Raw genomic sequence first — 17,505 nt, 5'->3', positions numbered from 1 at the left:
CAAATTCATTTCCAACTATTTCTTTAAAATCCCATAACCCTAAACATGAATGTTTTATTCGATGATTCACGAAACACTATGGACCTAAGGCTATTGCAACCATTGCTGTTTTAGATTGACAACACAAGAGTCTTCCTGAATTATAAAGTTCACTTACATATTTAACAGAGCAAGCTATTTCCTAAAACCTCTTTTTTAAAAAATCCACTAAATATTCACACACAAACTTTCACACACAGGTCTACAGCATTTATTCCTACTAATTAAAAGAAATGGTTACCTAATAGATGTTGATAAACTTTGTGATCCAAATCTATCACAACCATATTCCAGTACCAACTACCATGCATATGTATGGTAAACAAAGCTAAGGAGGATAGTGTGAACCTAATCACACACCATGGATGCAATGCAGGTTATTTCATTAAAAAGGAAACATACACAAGAGAGCTGAATATGTTAAAAAACAACATATAGTACCAGTAAAAGTGTCATACTATTCGAGAAAATATATATGTAAAGATATACTAAACACATATGAAGATCACATAATAGCATCAAAACATTTTTTCTAATAAGATTAAAAAAACAAAACAATAATTATATAAGATCCATGAAACTACAATGGGGTGTGTGATGACGGGATGGAATTTCAACATGGATGATGGGCCTAAGTAAGGTTCATCAATGGCTGAATAAGTTTATTTGTATTGGGGGTTGGGCAGGAGAGAAGCCATGTTTGAGGTGGTTTGTTTGTTGTTGTAGTTCAATATATCTATAATGATTACAACCTCTTAGAAACTTTAACAAGAGATTTCTTGAACAAGAAAATGACAAGACAACATTTCTTCAACAAGAAATATAGCTACAATCTGACACAGAAAAAAGGAGTAGTAGGATCAACAATGTTCCTAAAGAATTTCAAATTATAAAAAAGAACACAATTAAAGTGAAATCTATGTGTAAGAATAAAGGTTTGGAGGGTTTTACCTGGAAGTTGACATCTTCTTTCTTAAAAATTAGTGCACGAACTTCATCAGGGTCCCCATTAAATATAGCTTGAACAAGTGACGGCTGAAATATAACAAACAGAGAGGGCACTTCAGTTTCAAAACTTTTACCATTCAGATTTGATTTTTACATCCTGGAGTAACCAACACATTTGATGCCATTTAAAAAATTATTTAGAAATTAATTTCCTAAACTTCTTTCAAATGTTCCTCAACATAAACAAGACACTAATTATCAATACCAGGTAAAAAGAAAAGAGTAGAACAAGTAATGCATAGTACTAGAAAGGGAAAACTCCTTGATATTGACTGGTTACGTTTTGAAGAACACATAAGATATTGCCTTCCAACAAATTAGAAAAGCGATTAAACATTTTAATGTAATCAGATAGACAATAAGGAAGTGCAGTGCATCTAAAATGATCTAGCGATGATGAACACATCTATTTCTAAAAATATCAGGATGTGCTAACCACCAAACTTTTAAAAGCATATCACCATAGCAAACCACAGCAAACCATTTCACAAAATTAAACAACCCATTTCTAAGACTATTCAAAGATGTGGGTGAAATAACAACCCCACATTTGTCACATGACTTATGGTTCCCATATTTTAAGAATGGAATCTAACTTGCTTTACACTACAGATTATACTATATGAACTCTGAAAACAACACATAGTGGATAACTGCAAAAATAAATTTATGTGGGTAAGAACAGTTCACTGGAAAATGCACTATTTTTGAAGACAGTCAATAGAACACTCCTTAGGAAAAGTCAACTACAAAGTTTCTTTCATTCATATGATTAAACACAGAAGTGAAGATATATCATTATGTTCACTATCTCAACAAAATCCCAGCTACAGTTTTCATATTCAGAAATGTTATGAAGTCTTATTAGAGACTTGAACCATAATTGCAAAAAGGACATATTTAGCAAGAACCTCTTACCAAGACCTGTCCTGAAGGTAAAGGATGAAGAGAGATGCTTTCCTGAGGCAGTTTGGAAATAAATGTGGGAGATTCATCTTCCACCTCCTCCAGAACAACAATACACACTCGACTCATTCGATCCGTTTTAAGGAGAAAAAAACTAGATTTGTAACAGCCGAGTTGTTCTGATGATAGCCCAGAGAGCACAGAAAGTTCTTTTCCTCTTAACCATAATTTGCAAACACTACAGCTGTGTTTTGAAATCTTTAAGGAACATAACCTAATTATATTTTCTTTGCCAAACTCAATAACCTGACATGTTCAGCTAATGAAGTTGAAAAAAAACAACCTACAAAATAGTTCTTCTATTGCTTTATAGCACTCAACCTACTAAAATATTCTCTGTTCAATCAATACTGTAGTAGAAATTACAACAGTATAAGCATAGAAATTCTGTGCTTTTACCAACTAATTTGCTTTTGTTTAATTTCTACAGAAGAGATTTATCTAAACAGTAAAATCATTGTTACAGATGACAGGACACCATTCTGTATAGAATGAAACAAGAAACAATTGCTCTGGCAGAGATGATCACAGCTCTCCCCACTCCTGCAAGGTCAGTTGTTAACAGTCCCAGGATTTCTACCGAAAAAGGCATACATGACTGTCCCAACCGTTCCAGGTCATAATCATACTGCAGCTAGCAATTTTATTTGTCTTCATGTCAGAAATCCACCACGCAAAAAAACATCTATTTCTCAGCAGCTATTCAGCACTCCAAGGCTGACATTTCATCTCCATGTAAAAATCGCTGCAATGTACAGCTAAGCTGCAGTACATTTACATGTGATGAGTCAGACAACAAAGGACAATGAGACTCAAATAATAATATTGCTTGTTCAATCCAGATTCCCCAACAGACAGTAACATGGAATGCTTTGCGCCATCAGTCATAAATGCAATACAGGACATTTGTTTTCCATCATCAAGCCTTTGCTCTAGCTGCTTCAACAGGGAACACGCAAGGCATAAATGCCGATAACGACAAATGCTTCAGCAAAACACCAAAGCACAAACACTTGAATTATTGCTTTAGACTTTTCCTGCAGTAGTCCATCACCCGAGTGCTTCTTTTGATCCCTGAATGAATAGAGCTCCCATTATAGCCTTCATTCAGACCAAGGTTTTAAAAAAAAAAAAAAAAAAGGAGGGGTGGAAATCAGGTTCCACGCATCATCTTTCAGCCAACTTCTTTATTTGAAGATCTGTGTCTATTGCCAATCGGGTAGTTCTTCAGGTTGAATGCTCACTTTATCCGATTTCTGTCATCAATTTAAAATTTCTGGTGCAGTAGATGGTATTGCAAGCAGCATAAAAACCTAGTGCCTTAATAAGTCATTATGGAACACATTAACAGGACACAAAATCGCACCGCAGCAGTATTCCAACCGAGCAATAGTCTAAATAGCACAGACTGCAGACCCGCAGGATGAAATGCCTAGTAATGCTCACATGTTACACTTACCAAAGAACTGAGCTACTGCTCTGGATGCAACTTCCTGTGATGGGGGAGGGAAAAAAGCAGCTTTTGGGCAGCCCTCACTGTTAGGAGATCCATGCCAGTTTTGTGTGACTAATGCAGTTCAAACGTAAAAATTCTGTTGAGCCCTTAACATTTTCCACTAAAAGCCACAAAGAAGCTAGTATACTGGCACTGCTGACTAACAATGTAGGAAAATAAACAATTCCAAACCTTTAACTGCTTTCATATGTTACTGTATTCTGAGAATAATCTGCATTAACCCTCTGAGGCATGAAGCTTTTCAGATGAAAGTTTTTATAAACTGGGGGGCGGGGGGCAGGGAGAGAAAACATTAGACATCGTCTACTATATTAAACTGACAGCTATTTACCAGAAACTGGTAATGGTTTATTGTAAGAGGTATACATACACAACACACACACAAGCTTAGGACCCTCAGACACACTAAGAAAAATGGAGTCTTAAAGAAAAGTATTCCAATAATCTGAATATATAAACTTTGGTTTGAAATGGCAGAGTGGCAGCAGTGATCTGTGGGTGCGTTATATAAATGCATCATGTACTCGAACCATTGGAAATGCTGCTTTCCTAATTCCAATTTCCCCCCCTGTTTCTACTCAGTAATCTAACATTTTTCAAGATTCTTGATTAAACCTTGACTGAACCCTCAACAGATTTCCTTGCAAGTTAATCCCATTTATTCCTATGGACTTTGGTTCACATTATGCATTCAGGATCTTTGGTTGCTTACCTGTAACTGGGGTTCTTCTGGTGGTCATCTGTCCATTCACACAGATGGGCTTCAACTGTAGAGTGAAGGCCTAACCAGGAGTTGGCAAGCTTCCTCTTTTTCTCTCCTGATTAGTAGACTCTCGGCCAACTTGGCCCAGTGGTTCCTTTGCAACTTTGCAATGTAATGCTCTAATGTCAGCCTGCTCCTGGTTTGGGTCCTGTGAGGACTGTCTGACCTGATTAGTAGACCCCACCTGCAGTACCCATGAGGTCACATGACAACCCTTACCTCCTCAGTTATGAAGTCTGCAGGCTACGAGACATGCTCTGTGGTGGGGAGGATGTGTGTGTGTGTGTGTGTGTGTGTGTGTAAATCTACAGATGACCACCAGGAGAACCCCAGTTACAGGTAAGCAACCAAAGTTCTTCTGGGTGGTCTCTGCCCATCACACAGATGGGCACATTGTAAGCTTTCATCATTGGAGGATGGGCAACAGAGACACTCAAAAGGTAAAGACAGGGAATGGAAATCAGGAGTTAGGAGAGGATGGCTTGCAAAATAGCATGCCCGAAGGCAGCCTCTCTCTTAGCTTGAATATCCAAGGCATAATGCATGACAAAGGAGGAAGACATAGCCCATGTTGCAGCTCGGCAAATCAAGTCCAATGGCAGTCCTCTGTTGAAGGTGGTAGAAGTAGCTACAGCACAGGTAGAATGTGCTTTGGCAGATAAGGGGAGTTTAATGCCTGCTAGCTGGTATGCCAGAATAATGATGTGGACGATCCAGTTGGAGATTAATTAAGAGGAGGCTTGGTGCCCTCTGTCCAGTTCTCCGTAGTTGATGAAGAAGAAAGGTGAGTTTCTGAATGACACAGTCCTATAAATTAAAAGGCTAGGACCCTGCAACAGTCGAGGGTATGCAAGTGTCTCTCATTGTTGGTAGAATGATTGGGAAAGAAGTCAGAGTTATCAGCTGAGACATTCTTCTGGAGGAAGGAACTATCCGGATGGAGAATAACCTTGTCAGCATGAAAATTCAGGTAAGCGGGATCACAAGAAAGAGCTCGAAGCTCAATAACCTTCTAGGCAGAAGTGATTGTTTTTAGGAATACAATCTTGAAGGTGAGCAAGTGGAGATCGCAGGTAGTCATATGCTTGAAATGCTTCATCATCAAGCTGGCGAGGACCAGCAGGAGGTCCCACATTGGGGAGACTGTAGGGGATCCAGGTAGAGGTGGGCCAGGCCTTTCAAGAAACGTTTTACTTCTGGTTTCTGAAATAAAGAAAATAATCCTGATTAGACCAGTATGCAGTGATGACTGCCAAACCGACTCTAATGGAAGTCATACAAAGACCTGACTTATTGAGTTCCAACAAATAGGTAAGGGGGGCAAAGTCAGATCCTGACATTGGATGAAGTGTAAGAACCATTTCCACTTAGCCACACAGGATTTAAGAGTGGATGGATTTCTGAATGCTGAGGAAACAGTTACAATATCTGGTGGCCACATGGACAGATCTTCCAGGCCATTAAGTGCAGGGAGGCGATATTGTGTTAGAAGATTCAGACAGTGGGGAGAATAAGGAAGTTCACCTGTGAAAGACGTAGAAGGCAAGAGAATCAATGACGTCTCAGCCACAAGGGTGCAATCAATAAGCATTGTGTCATGCCTCTTTGTGTCTTCTGAGGACCCAAGGAATCAACAGGATTGGAGGGAACAGGTAAGAGTAGTGTGTGTTCCAGTGGATTGCAAAAGCATTTCTGAGAGACCCCTTGCTGATTCTTGCTCTTGTGCAGAACTGCTGGCACTGATGGTTCTCAGAGCTCTCAAATAGGTCTATTTGTGGTGTCCCCCACAGCCTGGGGATCTCTCACCCAACAAAGTGAATGCCTCTGGTCCTACGCTGCAGCTAGGCCAAGGATTGACTTGGCCTTACACTTGAGCTGAGGTCTTCAGTTGCAAAAAACTGTAGCAAATAAGCACACTGAACAAAAATACAAAAGGGCACACCTCGGAATAGACTGCTTTCTCCCCCTGAGGACCTATTAAACAGCTTTCCAGGTTGACTTCTCCATCTTAGGTATTTCCAATCCACATCTGTATCCACACAGTTCTTTCCCCTTCTGCCTCAACACACTGTTTCATGCCTTAGTTAAAGGGTCTCGCTTTCCCTCCTCCCAATTTAAAACAAGAAGTCAAGTGCTAATGATCTCATGCTCAGTCTTGTTTTGACTGGGAGAGAAGGCCATGTGTAGAGTGCACATCAACAAGTGCTGTTCTCAGCAAAAATATAGTCTCACACAAGGCTGCACAAAATAGCTTTTCACTGGTGAAAATGGCTTTGCTCAGGCCCTTTAGTCAATTCTGAGTGCTGGCCATAAGACCTGCACTTGGAGATCCTGGGCTGTAGCCATTCTTGAAACTTGTTCACTGAAGGAATGGAGATCCTCTGAGGGCAATGGAGGTTTCACATACTCAAACTAGTTGGGTTGCATGGAGCCCAGGGCCACATCCGGCCCATCCAACTCGCCTTCCATGTCCAATTCTGAAGTCGAGGATTGGAGAGTTTGGTCAGGCGGGATGGGGTCCACAATGTCCAGAATAACAGGCGGGTACTGAGCCTTGGGCAACCTGGCTGTGTTGATGGAGCAGGAGGGTGCTACACTGGGTAGTGGTGCTGGCAGCAGTGCAATAGTGAGCAATGCATTGGCAGGGCTAGACAATGTGATAGCAGCTCTCTGCCTGCCCTCCTGGGTCGGGTGCAGAGGAGGGAGGGAGTGACATCTGACATACAGGGAATGGTGTCTGGAGGGCATGTGCGTAGCGTGGCGATGTCATGGAGAGCGAGGTCTGGAGTGCTATCTTGAGAAGTAGATCCTACTACAAGAAACAGGGCGGTCCGAGTAATGACGTAGGCAATGGTAGCGGTCTAAGACACAGAAATCATTGTAGCAGTATCCATGAGCTGCAAAGCAAAAAGCATAGCGTTCAGGGGAGCAAGAGTACTGTGAGTAGACATCATCAAAGGAATCATAAGTATGTCGAGCCCCGGTTCCAAGTGGGAAGGCGGTTGAATTCTTTTTGACCGGGGAAAGGCAGGCCCTCCCCATTGGAGACAACAGGTTTCCTCTGCATTGAGGAAGTGGAGGATATCAAAGCCATCCTGAGAAGGGCACAAATCCTTGGGCTTGGATTTGAAGGATGGGACCTTTGTGGGCAAGGGCCCAGCAGGGGTTGAAGCTACCCATGTAACAGCCAAACCTGCTTGTCCTGAAGGAGCTGGGCTAACAAGCTCCGTAGAGGGAGCGGGCTGTGGAGCTGCCTGGAGTTTGGGAGCTGCTGAGGCACACTCAACTAAAAAGGCTTGAGGTTCAGCACCTGCAAGCTCTGTGGTGGGAAGCAATCTCTGAGGATGGTCTTTGGAGGAATCCATGGCTCGCAGCCTGGCGACCCTGTTTCAGCCTGCCTGCTTAGCAAAGTTCTGACAGTACACTCAGGCTTGTGCAACATGGGCTTCCCAAACACAGAGTAAACAAACTGGTGGCCTCCAAGGAAGGGAGCACAGGCAGCTGCCATATACAGAGTCAGGCCACTGGTCCATCTAGCTCAGTATTGTCTACACAGTCTAACAGCAGCTTCTCCAAGGTTGCAGGCTGGAGTCTCTCTCAGCCTTATCTTGGAGATGCCAGAGAGGGAACTTGGAACCTTTGGCATGCAAGTAAGAAGATGGTCTTCCCAGAGCAGCCCCATCTCCTAAGGGGGATATATTACAGTGATCACATGTGGTCTCCCATTCAAATGTAGTTTTCATGGCCATAAACCAACACAGAACAGCCAGGGCTTTCTCAAGGGGAAGGAAACCGGAGCGGGCGGAGGGGGGGGAAGTGAACGGAGAGAGAGAATATATCTTAAAAAGAAGATAATGTCTGCTTCCTTTTGGTTATAGAAAATACAATACAAGAGGAACTCGCCAACTAGCCTGAATTGTTACTCTCTTGGCAGATGGTGAAAAACTGAGGTAAGAGTAAATAAAATAAATGGCAGGTCTGCAAAATATAAGACCCAGGGGCTGGATCTGGCCCGCGGGGACTTTTCTGCAGGTAGGAATATCCTGAAGCAACAACAGGAGCCTTGAAGAATTCTTGGCCTGTCCTGCTGATGCTGAAGAGCACCATGGCTCACTGCAGTTTGCTGTTTGAGATCGGATGGCCCTGAACCCTAAGCCAGAGCTCACTGACACCATCCCTCTTTCCCCTCACCTTCCCCCTCCCCAACTCCAACCTTCTGCCCCCTCAGTTTCATTAACATTTTAATGATTGATTTCAATGCAATAATTAATGTGCTGAAAATTGGCCTTGGCCCCTGAATATCAAGTCATGGTTGGTTCTGGCCTACTGCAGCATTTAAGTTGTGCACTCCTGGATAATGGCTTCTAACAGTGTCACAATTGCTTCAATATAAAAATCACAGGATTATCTTAATTCCTTGTCTTGCTTAAGTCATTACCAACAGAAACATTTTGGTAACTGCAGATTTTTAAAGTAGCCCTTATTTATTAAGGAATGATTTAAATGATGTAAAAAAAATTAGAACACTTTCAGTTTTAAATCTTGTTGTAAGATACCTTCAAATATAGAAATGTTTGCAGTTTTAATTATATGCATTTAAAATATGTATATACCGTTTTTCAACAAAAAGAAGATTCATATAGGAGAAGAAAGTACTGTTCCCTATCCCAAAAGGGCTCTCAAATGAAAAATAAATTAGGACACTTCTCCTGTCTCAAACATCTCTTGTTCTCAGAGAGGCTGGCAGAGAGGCTGGCTCCCATTGCAGCAGGTAGCCAGCCTCCTCTGGCTTTATGTATCCCATTCTTTACATGAAGACCAGAACATGTTCTTTCCATTTGTTGTGAGAAAGGGTCACATTGCCTTGAAAATATAGCCTTTTGTCTGTTTTCTTTGGGTCATTTTTGTACAAACACAAATATCACTATGAACAGTTTGTGGGGGTACTTCTCTCCATAGCCACCTAATGGCGCAGTGGGGAAGTAACTTGCCTAGGGAGCAGAGGTTGCTGGTTCGAATCCCCACTGGTATGTTTCCCAGCAAAACATATGGAAACACCTATATTGGGCAGCAGCAATATAGGAAGAGGCTGAAAGGCATCATCTCATACTGTGAGGGAGATGGCAATGGTAAAACCCTCCTGAATTCTAACAAAGAAGACCACATGGCTCTGTGGTTGCCAGGAGTCGACACTGACTCAACGGCACAACTTTACTTTACTAGAACCTTATTTGTGAACCATCGCCACAGCTATTTTCATCACAGTTAATGTTGAACAATACCTAATCATTCTGTTGAGGATATTTTGACCCCAAATGTCTGCATGCAACTTGCAGCCTCATCTCCATAGGTGGCCAGATTTAACAGTACCTCTCAATCAAGAACCTTCAGATGTCCCTTGCAACCTGTTTCCATAAATATTACCTGTAGGCAAAGTGCCAGGATGAGGCTTGGGTTCAACTATCAAGCCTTCTGAAACCACCTTGGCTCGAGAAATAAAAAACACCAGGATATTATGCACTTGAAGGGGCATATCAAAGCTTATTTCAAAGAAACAGAAACCAGAACTTATTTGTCCAGTAAGCCACAGATATAAATGCAGAAGGGCTTTCATATTCCTGCTGCTACTGCTGCAGCTCTTGCATTTACTTTGGCTTCTGACAAGCAAAGTAAACATGGCAGAACAGCTTGCAGAGAAAAAAAACTTGCCAAGGTATTCTTGGAGGATAGCTCTTTACCAGAGTTTGTGGGGGATGGAGAGAGATTCAAGTGACCTGATTGCATCTTTAGAAATGGGGGAAGGTGCACAGGTGATTGGAAGTCACAGCAGCTCTGTGCTGCATGCAAATTGTTTGTATACCCAAGTCACACAGTAGTGAAGTCTGATAACTGATGCACAAGTTATGTTAACTTGGTTCAGCAGATGTATGTTATGTTCATTTCAATGCTGTTTATGTTTAATGTTGTTGTATATTTAAAAAATGATGGGGTACATTATACCCTGCAAACCATTATTTGAAATTAACACTATGAGGTACTGTTGTCCTCAATTAGTTCCTTGTTGTTCTGCTCTTTTTTTAACACTGCAGTTAATGTCATGCTTAATGCAGCCACCTAGGTTTTAACATTTAATGGGGGTGGGGTGCTTTTAACTTAATAACTGGATGAATACAGCACATTTGGTGACCAGAGGACTAAAAATGATCAGTTCTACGCTGCCTGGCAGTACCTAGGAATTTAAATTGATATTCTGCTTCAACCAACCCATGTGAAAATATAATTAGCAAATGACATACTACACCCATATGCCATATGGAACATAACATACATACATTTCCTCTTTTAGGGAGGAAAGAAAAACGTCATCCAGTCATTACTGTTAGTAACAGCAGTTATAACATCCAATCAGATGAAAGAATCCTATCTCTACCTTCCCTAAGCTTGAGTGAATTTCTTTCTTGATACCTTCCTCAACTCTATCCAAGGAGTCTCTTTCACCCATTTTGCTTCCCACATCCGTACAGTTTCAAGGTCCTGCTTCTCAGAAGACTGCTACTACTTACTTTATTATACTGTGGGGCTCTTTCAGGTATAATGTTATTCCTTTCAATGAAGAAGCCAAATGTGAAGGCAAGGGGCCAAAACCTGTCCAAACCAAGTTAGAAAGTACAACCCAAAGTGTGAAACATGTAACATGCACACAATTTGCTTTCCTTTAAATGGTATATTATAAATTTGTTGAATGTGGCTAGAATTCAGAGAAGGGTGAGATTGATTCCGCTCACACATAAAGACTTTTCAGTTCTACCCTTTCAACTGCAGCTTTCTATGCCATGCACAACAGTCAGAGGCCCTCCAGAGCAGCATCCCAGGAGGTATGAGGGGCTGCCACCAGACAGTAAAAATCAGCCACCACCATTATCTGAGCAAAAGAACATCTCTGCCTCCAGTCATATGACTCTGGAAGCAAAAAGGGCTAGACTCACCATTCAGCAGCTGAGAAGAGAAGACAAAGCACTCTCTGAAAATTAGTTTTAATACCAGACCATTGATACTGTGTCTGAAGAAACTAGGCTTATTCCAAAATAGATAAATAAAGCAATATCTGCTATGCCCACCGCAAGGTTTCCTTCTTGTTAGTCGTTAAGTGCTTTGCTTCACAGACCTGATTACTTAAAGAGAAATTTCCAAAAACATTTAGCACAAAGCTGAAGAATGAAGACAAATACAGTATTATTGGAGAGGCATCATATTGTAAGACAGAAAAGAACATAAGAACTGCTGGATCAGGCCAAAGGCCCAGCTAGTCCAGCATACTGTTTCACACAGTGGCCCACCAGATGCCACTAGAAGCCTACAGGCAGGAATTGAAGGCATGCCCTCTCTCCTGTTACTCCCCTGCAACTGGTACTCAGAGGCATCCTGCCTTTGAAGCTGGAGGTCTATAGCCCTCTGACTAGTAGCCACTGATAGACCTCGCCTCCATGAAGTTATCCAAACCATATCTAGTGTTATGTGAGAAGGAGAAAAATTTCTCTCTATCCACTTTCTCCACTCCATGCATGATTTTATAGACCTCTATCATGTCTCCCCGCAGTCGTCTTTTTTCTAAACTAAATAGCCCCAGGTGTTGCAGCCTTGCCTCATAAGGGAGGTGCTCTAGGCCCCTGATCATCTTGGTTGCCTTCTTCTGCACCTTTTCCAGTTCTACAATATCATTTTTTAGATGTGATGACCAGAATTATACACAGTACTGCAGGTGTGGCCGCACCACAGATTTGTATAAGGGCATTATAATATTAGCAGTTTTATTTTCAATCCCCTTCCTAATGATCCCTAGCATGGAATTGGCCTTTTTCACAGCTGCCACACATTGAGTCAACACTTTCAACAAGCTGTCCACCACGACCCCAAGATCCCTCTCCTGGTCACTCATCAACAGCTCAGATCCCATCAGCATATACTTGAAATTGGGGTTTTTCGTCCCAATGTGCATCACTTTACACTTGGCGACACTGAACCGCATTTGCCATTTTGTCACCTACTCCCCCAGTTTGGCGAGATGCTTTTGGAGCTCCTCATAATCCGCTTGACGAGATCATCTGAGGAGGCTCTGCTCCAGGTGCCGACAATAAGGGAGGCTTGGTTGTCATGCACGTGGGACAGGGCCTTCTCTGTTGCTGCACCCAGACTTTGAAATGCTCTCTCAGGTTTGGTATACGGGCATTATAATATTAGCACTTTTATTTTCAATCCCCTTCCTAATGATCCCTAGCATGGACTTGATACTTTTCACAGCTGCCACACATTGAGTCAACACTTTCAACGAGCTGTCCACCACGACCCCAAGATCCCTCTCTTGGTCAGTCACCGACAGCTCAGATCCCATCAACGTATACTTGAAGTTGGGGTTTTTCGTCCCAATGTGAATCACTTTACACTTGGCGACACTGAACCACATTTGCCATTTTGTCACTCACTCTCCCAGTCTGAAGAGATCCTTTTGGAGCTCCTCACAATCAGTTTTGGATTTCACTACCCGAGAGAATTTGGTATAATCTACAATTTGGTATCATTTGGTATCATCAATTTGGTATCATCTGGCCACCTCTCTGCTTACCCCTACTTCTAGATCATTTATGAATAAATTAAAAAGCACCGGTCCCAGTACAGGTGCCTAGGGACCCCACATCTTACTTCCCTCCATTGTGAAAACTCTCCGTTTATCCCTACCCTCTTTCCTGTCTTTCCGCTAGTTAGCAATCCACACATGTATTTGTCCTCTTATCCACATAACAGAGGATATACAATATATCTTGGATTTTGAAGAATGGAGCATGCTTTTAGTGAGCATCAAATGAGCATATAATACTCATCTTAAATTTGACTAAGCCAGATCCTAAGCATGTTTATTAGGAATGATGTCATACACAGTTCAATAGTGTTTCTTTTTGGTTACTAGGCTACTTGAGATTACAGCCTAAGAGATCTAAATAGAAAAGTGATGTTTTGACATATACATTTTTGCTGAGAATTTACCTTATTTCACATATAAGGATTAACAGACATACCATTATACAACTTTTAGAAATAGAAATCAATTGGAAAATACTCAAACTCAACCTAAGTGTGTAATATCTTACAGTCCTTGCACTCCATGTACGACACAATCACCCCCACCCCAATATCTTCCTTGCTCAAAAAGTAGGGCTCACACTACAAAAGAACAAAAACGGTGCACTCAGATTTGCTAGAATTCTGGAACTTCTGTCTCCTAGTTAGACTTTCTTGCAGAGCACTCCTTCCTGGAAAGCAGGGGCCCCAGAATACCAGGGAACATAATGCAGACAGGAATACACTTACTGGATCAGACCAATTTTCATCTATCGCTTCATTCATTCTATTGCTTCTAACCTACCTCACAGGGTTGTTGTGAGGAGAAACATAACTATGTGCCCCACTCTGGGCTACTTAGAGGAAGAGTGGAATATAAATGTAGAAATATAAATAAATAAATAAATAAATAAATAAATAAATAAATAAATAAATAAAATTGAGTTGCCAACAGTAAGGAGACTGGCTGATCAAAAGTACGACATAAAAGGGCAATATCCATACCTTGGGGCCAACGGCCGAGCGGCCAGCCGGGGCGGGGCGGGGGGCCGACGGCCGAGCGGCCAGCCGGGGCGGGGAGGGGGGCCGACGGCCGAGCGGCCAGCCGGGGCGGGGAGGGGGGCCGACGGCCGAGCGGCCAGCCGGGGCGGGGAGGGGGGGCCGACGGCCGAGCGGCCAGCCGGGGCGGGGAGGGGGGCCGACGGCCGAGCGGCCAGCCGGGGCGGGGAGGGGGGCCGACGGCCGAGCGGCCAGCCGGGGCGGGGAGGGGGGCCGACGGCCGAGCGGCCAGCCGGGGCGGGGAGGGGTGGCCGACGGCCGAGCGGCTAGCCGGGTGTAGGAGGGGTGGCGGCTGGGCATATGACCCTAGTGTATTATATAGAGAGATGGTGAGCACCGGACCAAAAACATATCTATCTGTTTATTTATTTATTCGATTTTTATACTGCCCTTCCGAGCTGGCTCAGGGCAGTTTACAAATAAAACAGAAATCATTAAAAACAATTAAAACAGAAATACAAATACAAACATTAATTTAAAAACATCTTAAAAAACAAACTATCAAAACAATTAAAACCCTGAAAACCAGGTTAACATTAAAACAATTAAAACTAATTAGAAACCCTGAAAGGCCAGGCCAAACAGATGAGTTTTAAGGGCTCTCTTGAAGGACAGTAAGGAATTAACATTACGAATTTCTCCCGGGAGTGCATTCCACAGCCCGGGAGCAGCTACAGAGAAGGCCCACCTCTGAGTCACCACCAAATGAACCAGTGGTAACTGGAGACGGTCCTCCCCAGATGACTTTAATGTGTGGTGGGGATCATGTAAAAGAAGGCGCTCTCTAAGATATCTAGTAGTTCCAACAGTAAAACTTCAGTATGAAAGTACGCACCACTGCTCCCTACATGTTTTATTTATTGCATTTTAATACTGCCTTTATGTCTTGACCAAGACACCCAAGGCATATAATATTAAAAAAGCAAACATGTTAAGGACAATTTATAAATCAATGTTGTCTCAGGTTGTGGAAGGAGTTTTCAGGAACTGAGGACAAGAGCTCCTGGCCTGGATACCTCCTTTCTCATCTTTTTCTCAAGGCACACGGGTCTTTCAGTGCCCATTGGCAAGCACTAAAAATGGGGGAGGGGCTGCCCTAATGAACCCTCCTCACAAGCTAGTGCTGGTCCCTATGGAAGCCGACATTATGGGTGCCTCCTTTCTTGCCTCTCTCCCCAGGCACAATATCTGGTAGGGGACACAGCTGTCTGAAAACGTAGATTTATAGGACGTGTATCTGTACACATTACATAAGGGACTTTCCAGTATATCAGCATGCAAGAGAGGATAAAGCATGTCTTGCCTCCTCCTAGATCTTTCCTTTGCTGTGAGTCTTCTATTAGGGGTGTGCTGAACCAGTTCGATTCAGACCAACCTGGTTCAAACAGTTTAAGCTTGAACCAGACCAACCACCAAAAAGTGGAGGCAAGTCCAGTTCAAAATGGTTCGACCAGCTTGACTACCCGGTTTGACTGGCTCAATAGCCCTGATTTTCCTTACCAAGTTCCTCTTTACAAGCAAAGGGGGGATTGCCTATCTAAAAACAGGTTCCAGGGTGGGCGGGCAAGAGGGCACCTTACCGGCTCTCACAGTGGCGGGTCCCCAAAGTGTGGCCCCTCTTGACCCCACCAGTGCTACCCCCTGCAATTTGTGTGGTAACATAAATGGCCTCTGCACATGCACAGAAGTCATGTAAATGGCCTCCACACATGCGCAGAGGCTGAAAGTGAGCTGTCTGCTGGCCTGCAGTGCAGTGGGAGGCACCAGCAGGGCTACCAGAGCCAACACCACAGTAGCCGCCACAAGAGCCTGTAAGGTGCCCCCTCACCCACCCCCAAACTCATTTTTAGATAGGCAATCCCCCTTTGCTTATAATGGGGAATCTTTACCAGATTCCCCTTTACAAGCAAGGCAATTGAACCTGTTTGACACAGTTCGACAGCTCAAACCGAGCCGGCTCATGGACTGGGCGTCTCATTTAGAGTTCGGTTCTAACTCAAACTGAACTACACATGGCGGTTCCATGTACACCCCTAACTTCTATGCACAGTGACTCTATCTGTCTATTTATTTATACATACCACCCTTCATCCTAGAACCCCAGGGCAGTTAATAAGGATGTGCATAAACTGAGGTTCGAAAACCAGTTCGGCACTGCAGGGAGGGGAGCGTCAAGTGGAAACTTTAAGAAATAGGAGAGCAGGTCCTTACCTGCTCTCCGCCACCCCATGCAGCTTCCTGCTGGGGCAGCGCTTGTCCCAAGTACCCTTGTGCAGCACCTCAGTTCGTGCACATCCTTAGCAAAGGAGATAAAAACAAACAATCATAAGAGTTCAATAAACACAACCTCAAAATTAACAGCTACATACTAAAAAGATTTAGGTTTATGACGATCCATAAATGTGAGTTATTCCAACCTAATACTAAGGCTTGGTCTCCAACTGAAGTCCTTCAAAATTAATAGACAAATTTTATTTCTCTCTAATGACTTTTTTCTTCGCCTCTACGTGAGGGGGGAAAAACATCCTTGGATTATCCTTAAGTTTGATTAATCTTAGGTATTCTTAAGAATGAAACTAATTTTGAAAATTGCTATTTAAAACACTGATCTTCAACTATTTAAAAAATCATGTTACTTTTTGTAGGGCTATAAACTATTTGTCTGCATTTGTATATATCAGTATTTAGCAGTTTATTATAGCTTTGTGGCAACAGAAAGCAGACAAAGAAAAATACTCATGGTTTAAATAGGTTGCCAGGGTTACAAAATGTCTAAATCAAGCCAAAGATCTGAAATCCAAAAATCCCACAGCAGCATTATTTGGGAGGGAACCACCAGTAGTTCATAACTTATTACAGGAATACACACTACTTCCGTTGAAACTATTTAGGAAACACTGGGGAAAAAATGATTCATATTATTCTAGACTGTGGAAGGGTGGAGACATACACCACACTCAGAACTATTTAAAATCTTCAGCAATGACTCACATAAGTGCAGGGCTTTTCCAACTTTAGCCTCTTTTGCAAAGTAATGTACTTGCTATGTTATTTCAAAGAAACAGAGGCAAACAGCTATATACTGCAGATAATCCAATCACTTCATTCTAGAACTAAAGAGAGATAGATGACACAGAAGTTTCCAAAACAGATCACACAAGCAAAATCAGTTAACACCCAGCTTTTTAAGGGTTATCAATAGTGTTGCTAGGTCAGCTGACTGCAACTACAGAAATATCTTCAAGATTATTTTATCTTCTGACTTCTTGGATTAAAGGGGGTAGAAAAGAGACACATTATGGTCTTCCTTTTGTACAATATCCTCTAGTTCTTACTGCCATTCTGGAAATTCCCAGTACATTCACTTATTGTAGATGTATGTGAGAATCATCATTGTGCTTCCAGAAAACACCCTTTCCCCTGCCATAAATAAGTTTCTGTCACAGAAACTACAAAAGCAAATTTGCTGCCTATTTGACAAAGAGCTCCCTGTGAAAAGACAATCCAAAAATAAATGTATACTGCCAGTTTCTAAAGATTT

The 17,505-nt window shown here is 42.5% G+C and overlaps 1 protein-coding gene across 7 annotated transcripts in view; it reads right to left on the bottom strand.

Annotated features, from left to right (window-relative positions):
• ANKRD28 (ankyrin repeat domain 28) overlaps window positions 1–17,505 on the bottom strand; it is a 216,101-nt gene that overhangs the window by 138,719 nt on the left and 59,877 nt on the right. For 3 of the 7 annotated variants that reach the window (XM_053262156.1, XM_053262157.1, XM_053262159.1), the window contains exon 2: window positions 991–1,074. In XM_053262156.1, coding sequence (XP_053118131.1) covers window positions 991–1,074 — 84 coding nt within the window. Of the gene's footprint in view, window positions 1–990; window positions 1,075–1,965; window positions 3,424–17,505 lie in introns of those variants that run through there. The other 4 variants (XM_053262155.1, XM_053262154.1, XM_053262153.1 and 1 more) reach the window with 3 other exon arrangements.

The sequence above is a fragment of the Hemicordylus capensis genome, chromosome 6 (assembly GCF_027244095.1).
Source record: "Hemicordylus capensis ecotype Gifberg chromosome 6, rHemCap1.1.pri, whole genome shotgun sequence".
Classification (NCBI taxonomy): Eukaryota; Metazoa; Chordata; class Lepidosauria; order Squamata; family Cordylidae; genus Hemicordylus; species Hemicordylus capensis.
The sequence above is the reverse complement of the archived record's forward strand: the minus strand, read 5'-3'. Positions and strand labels throughout refer to the sequence as shown.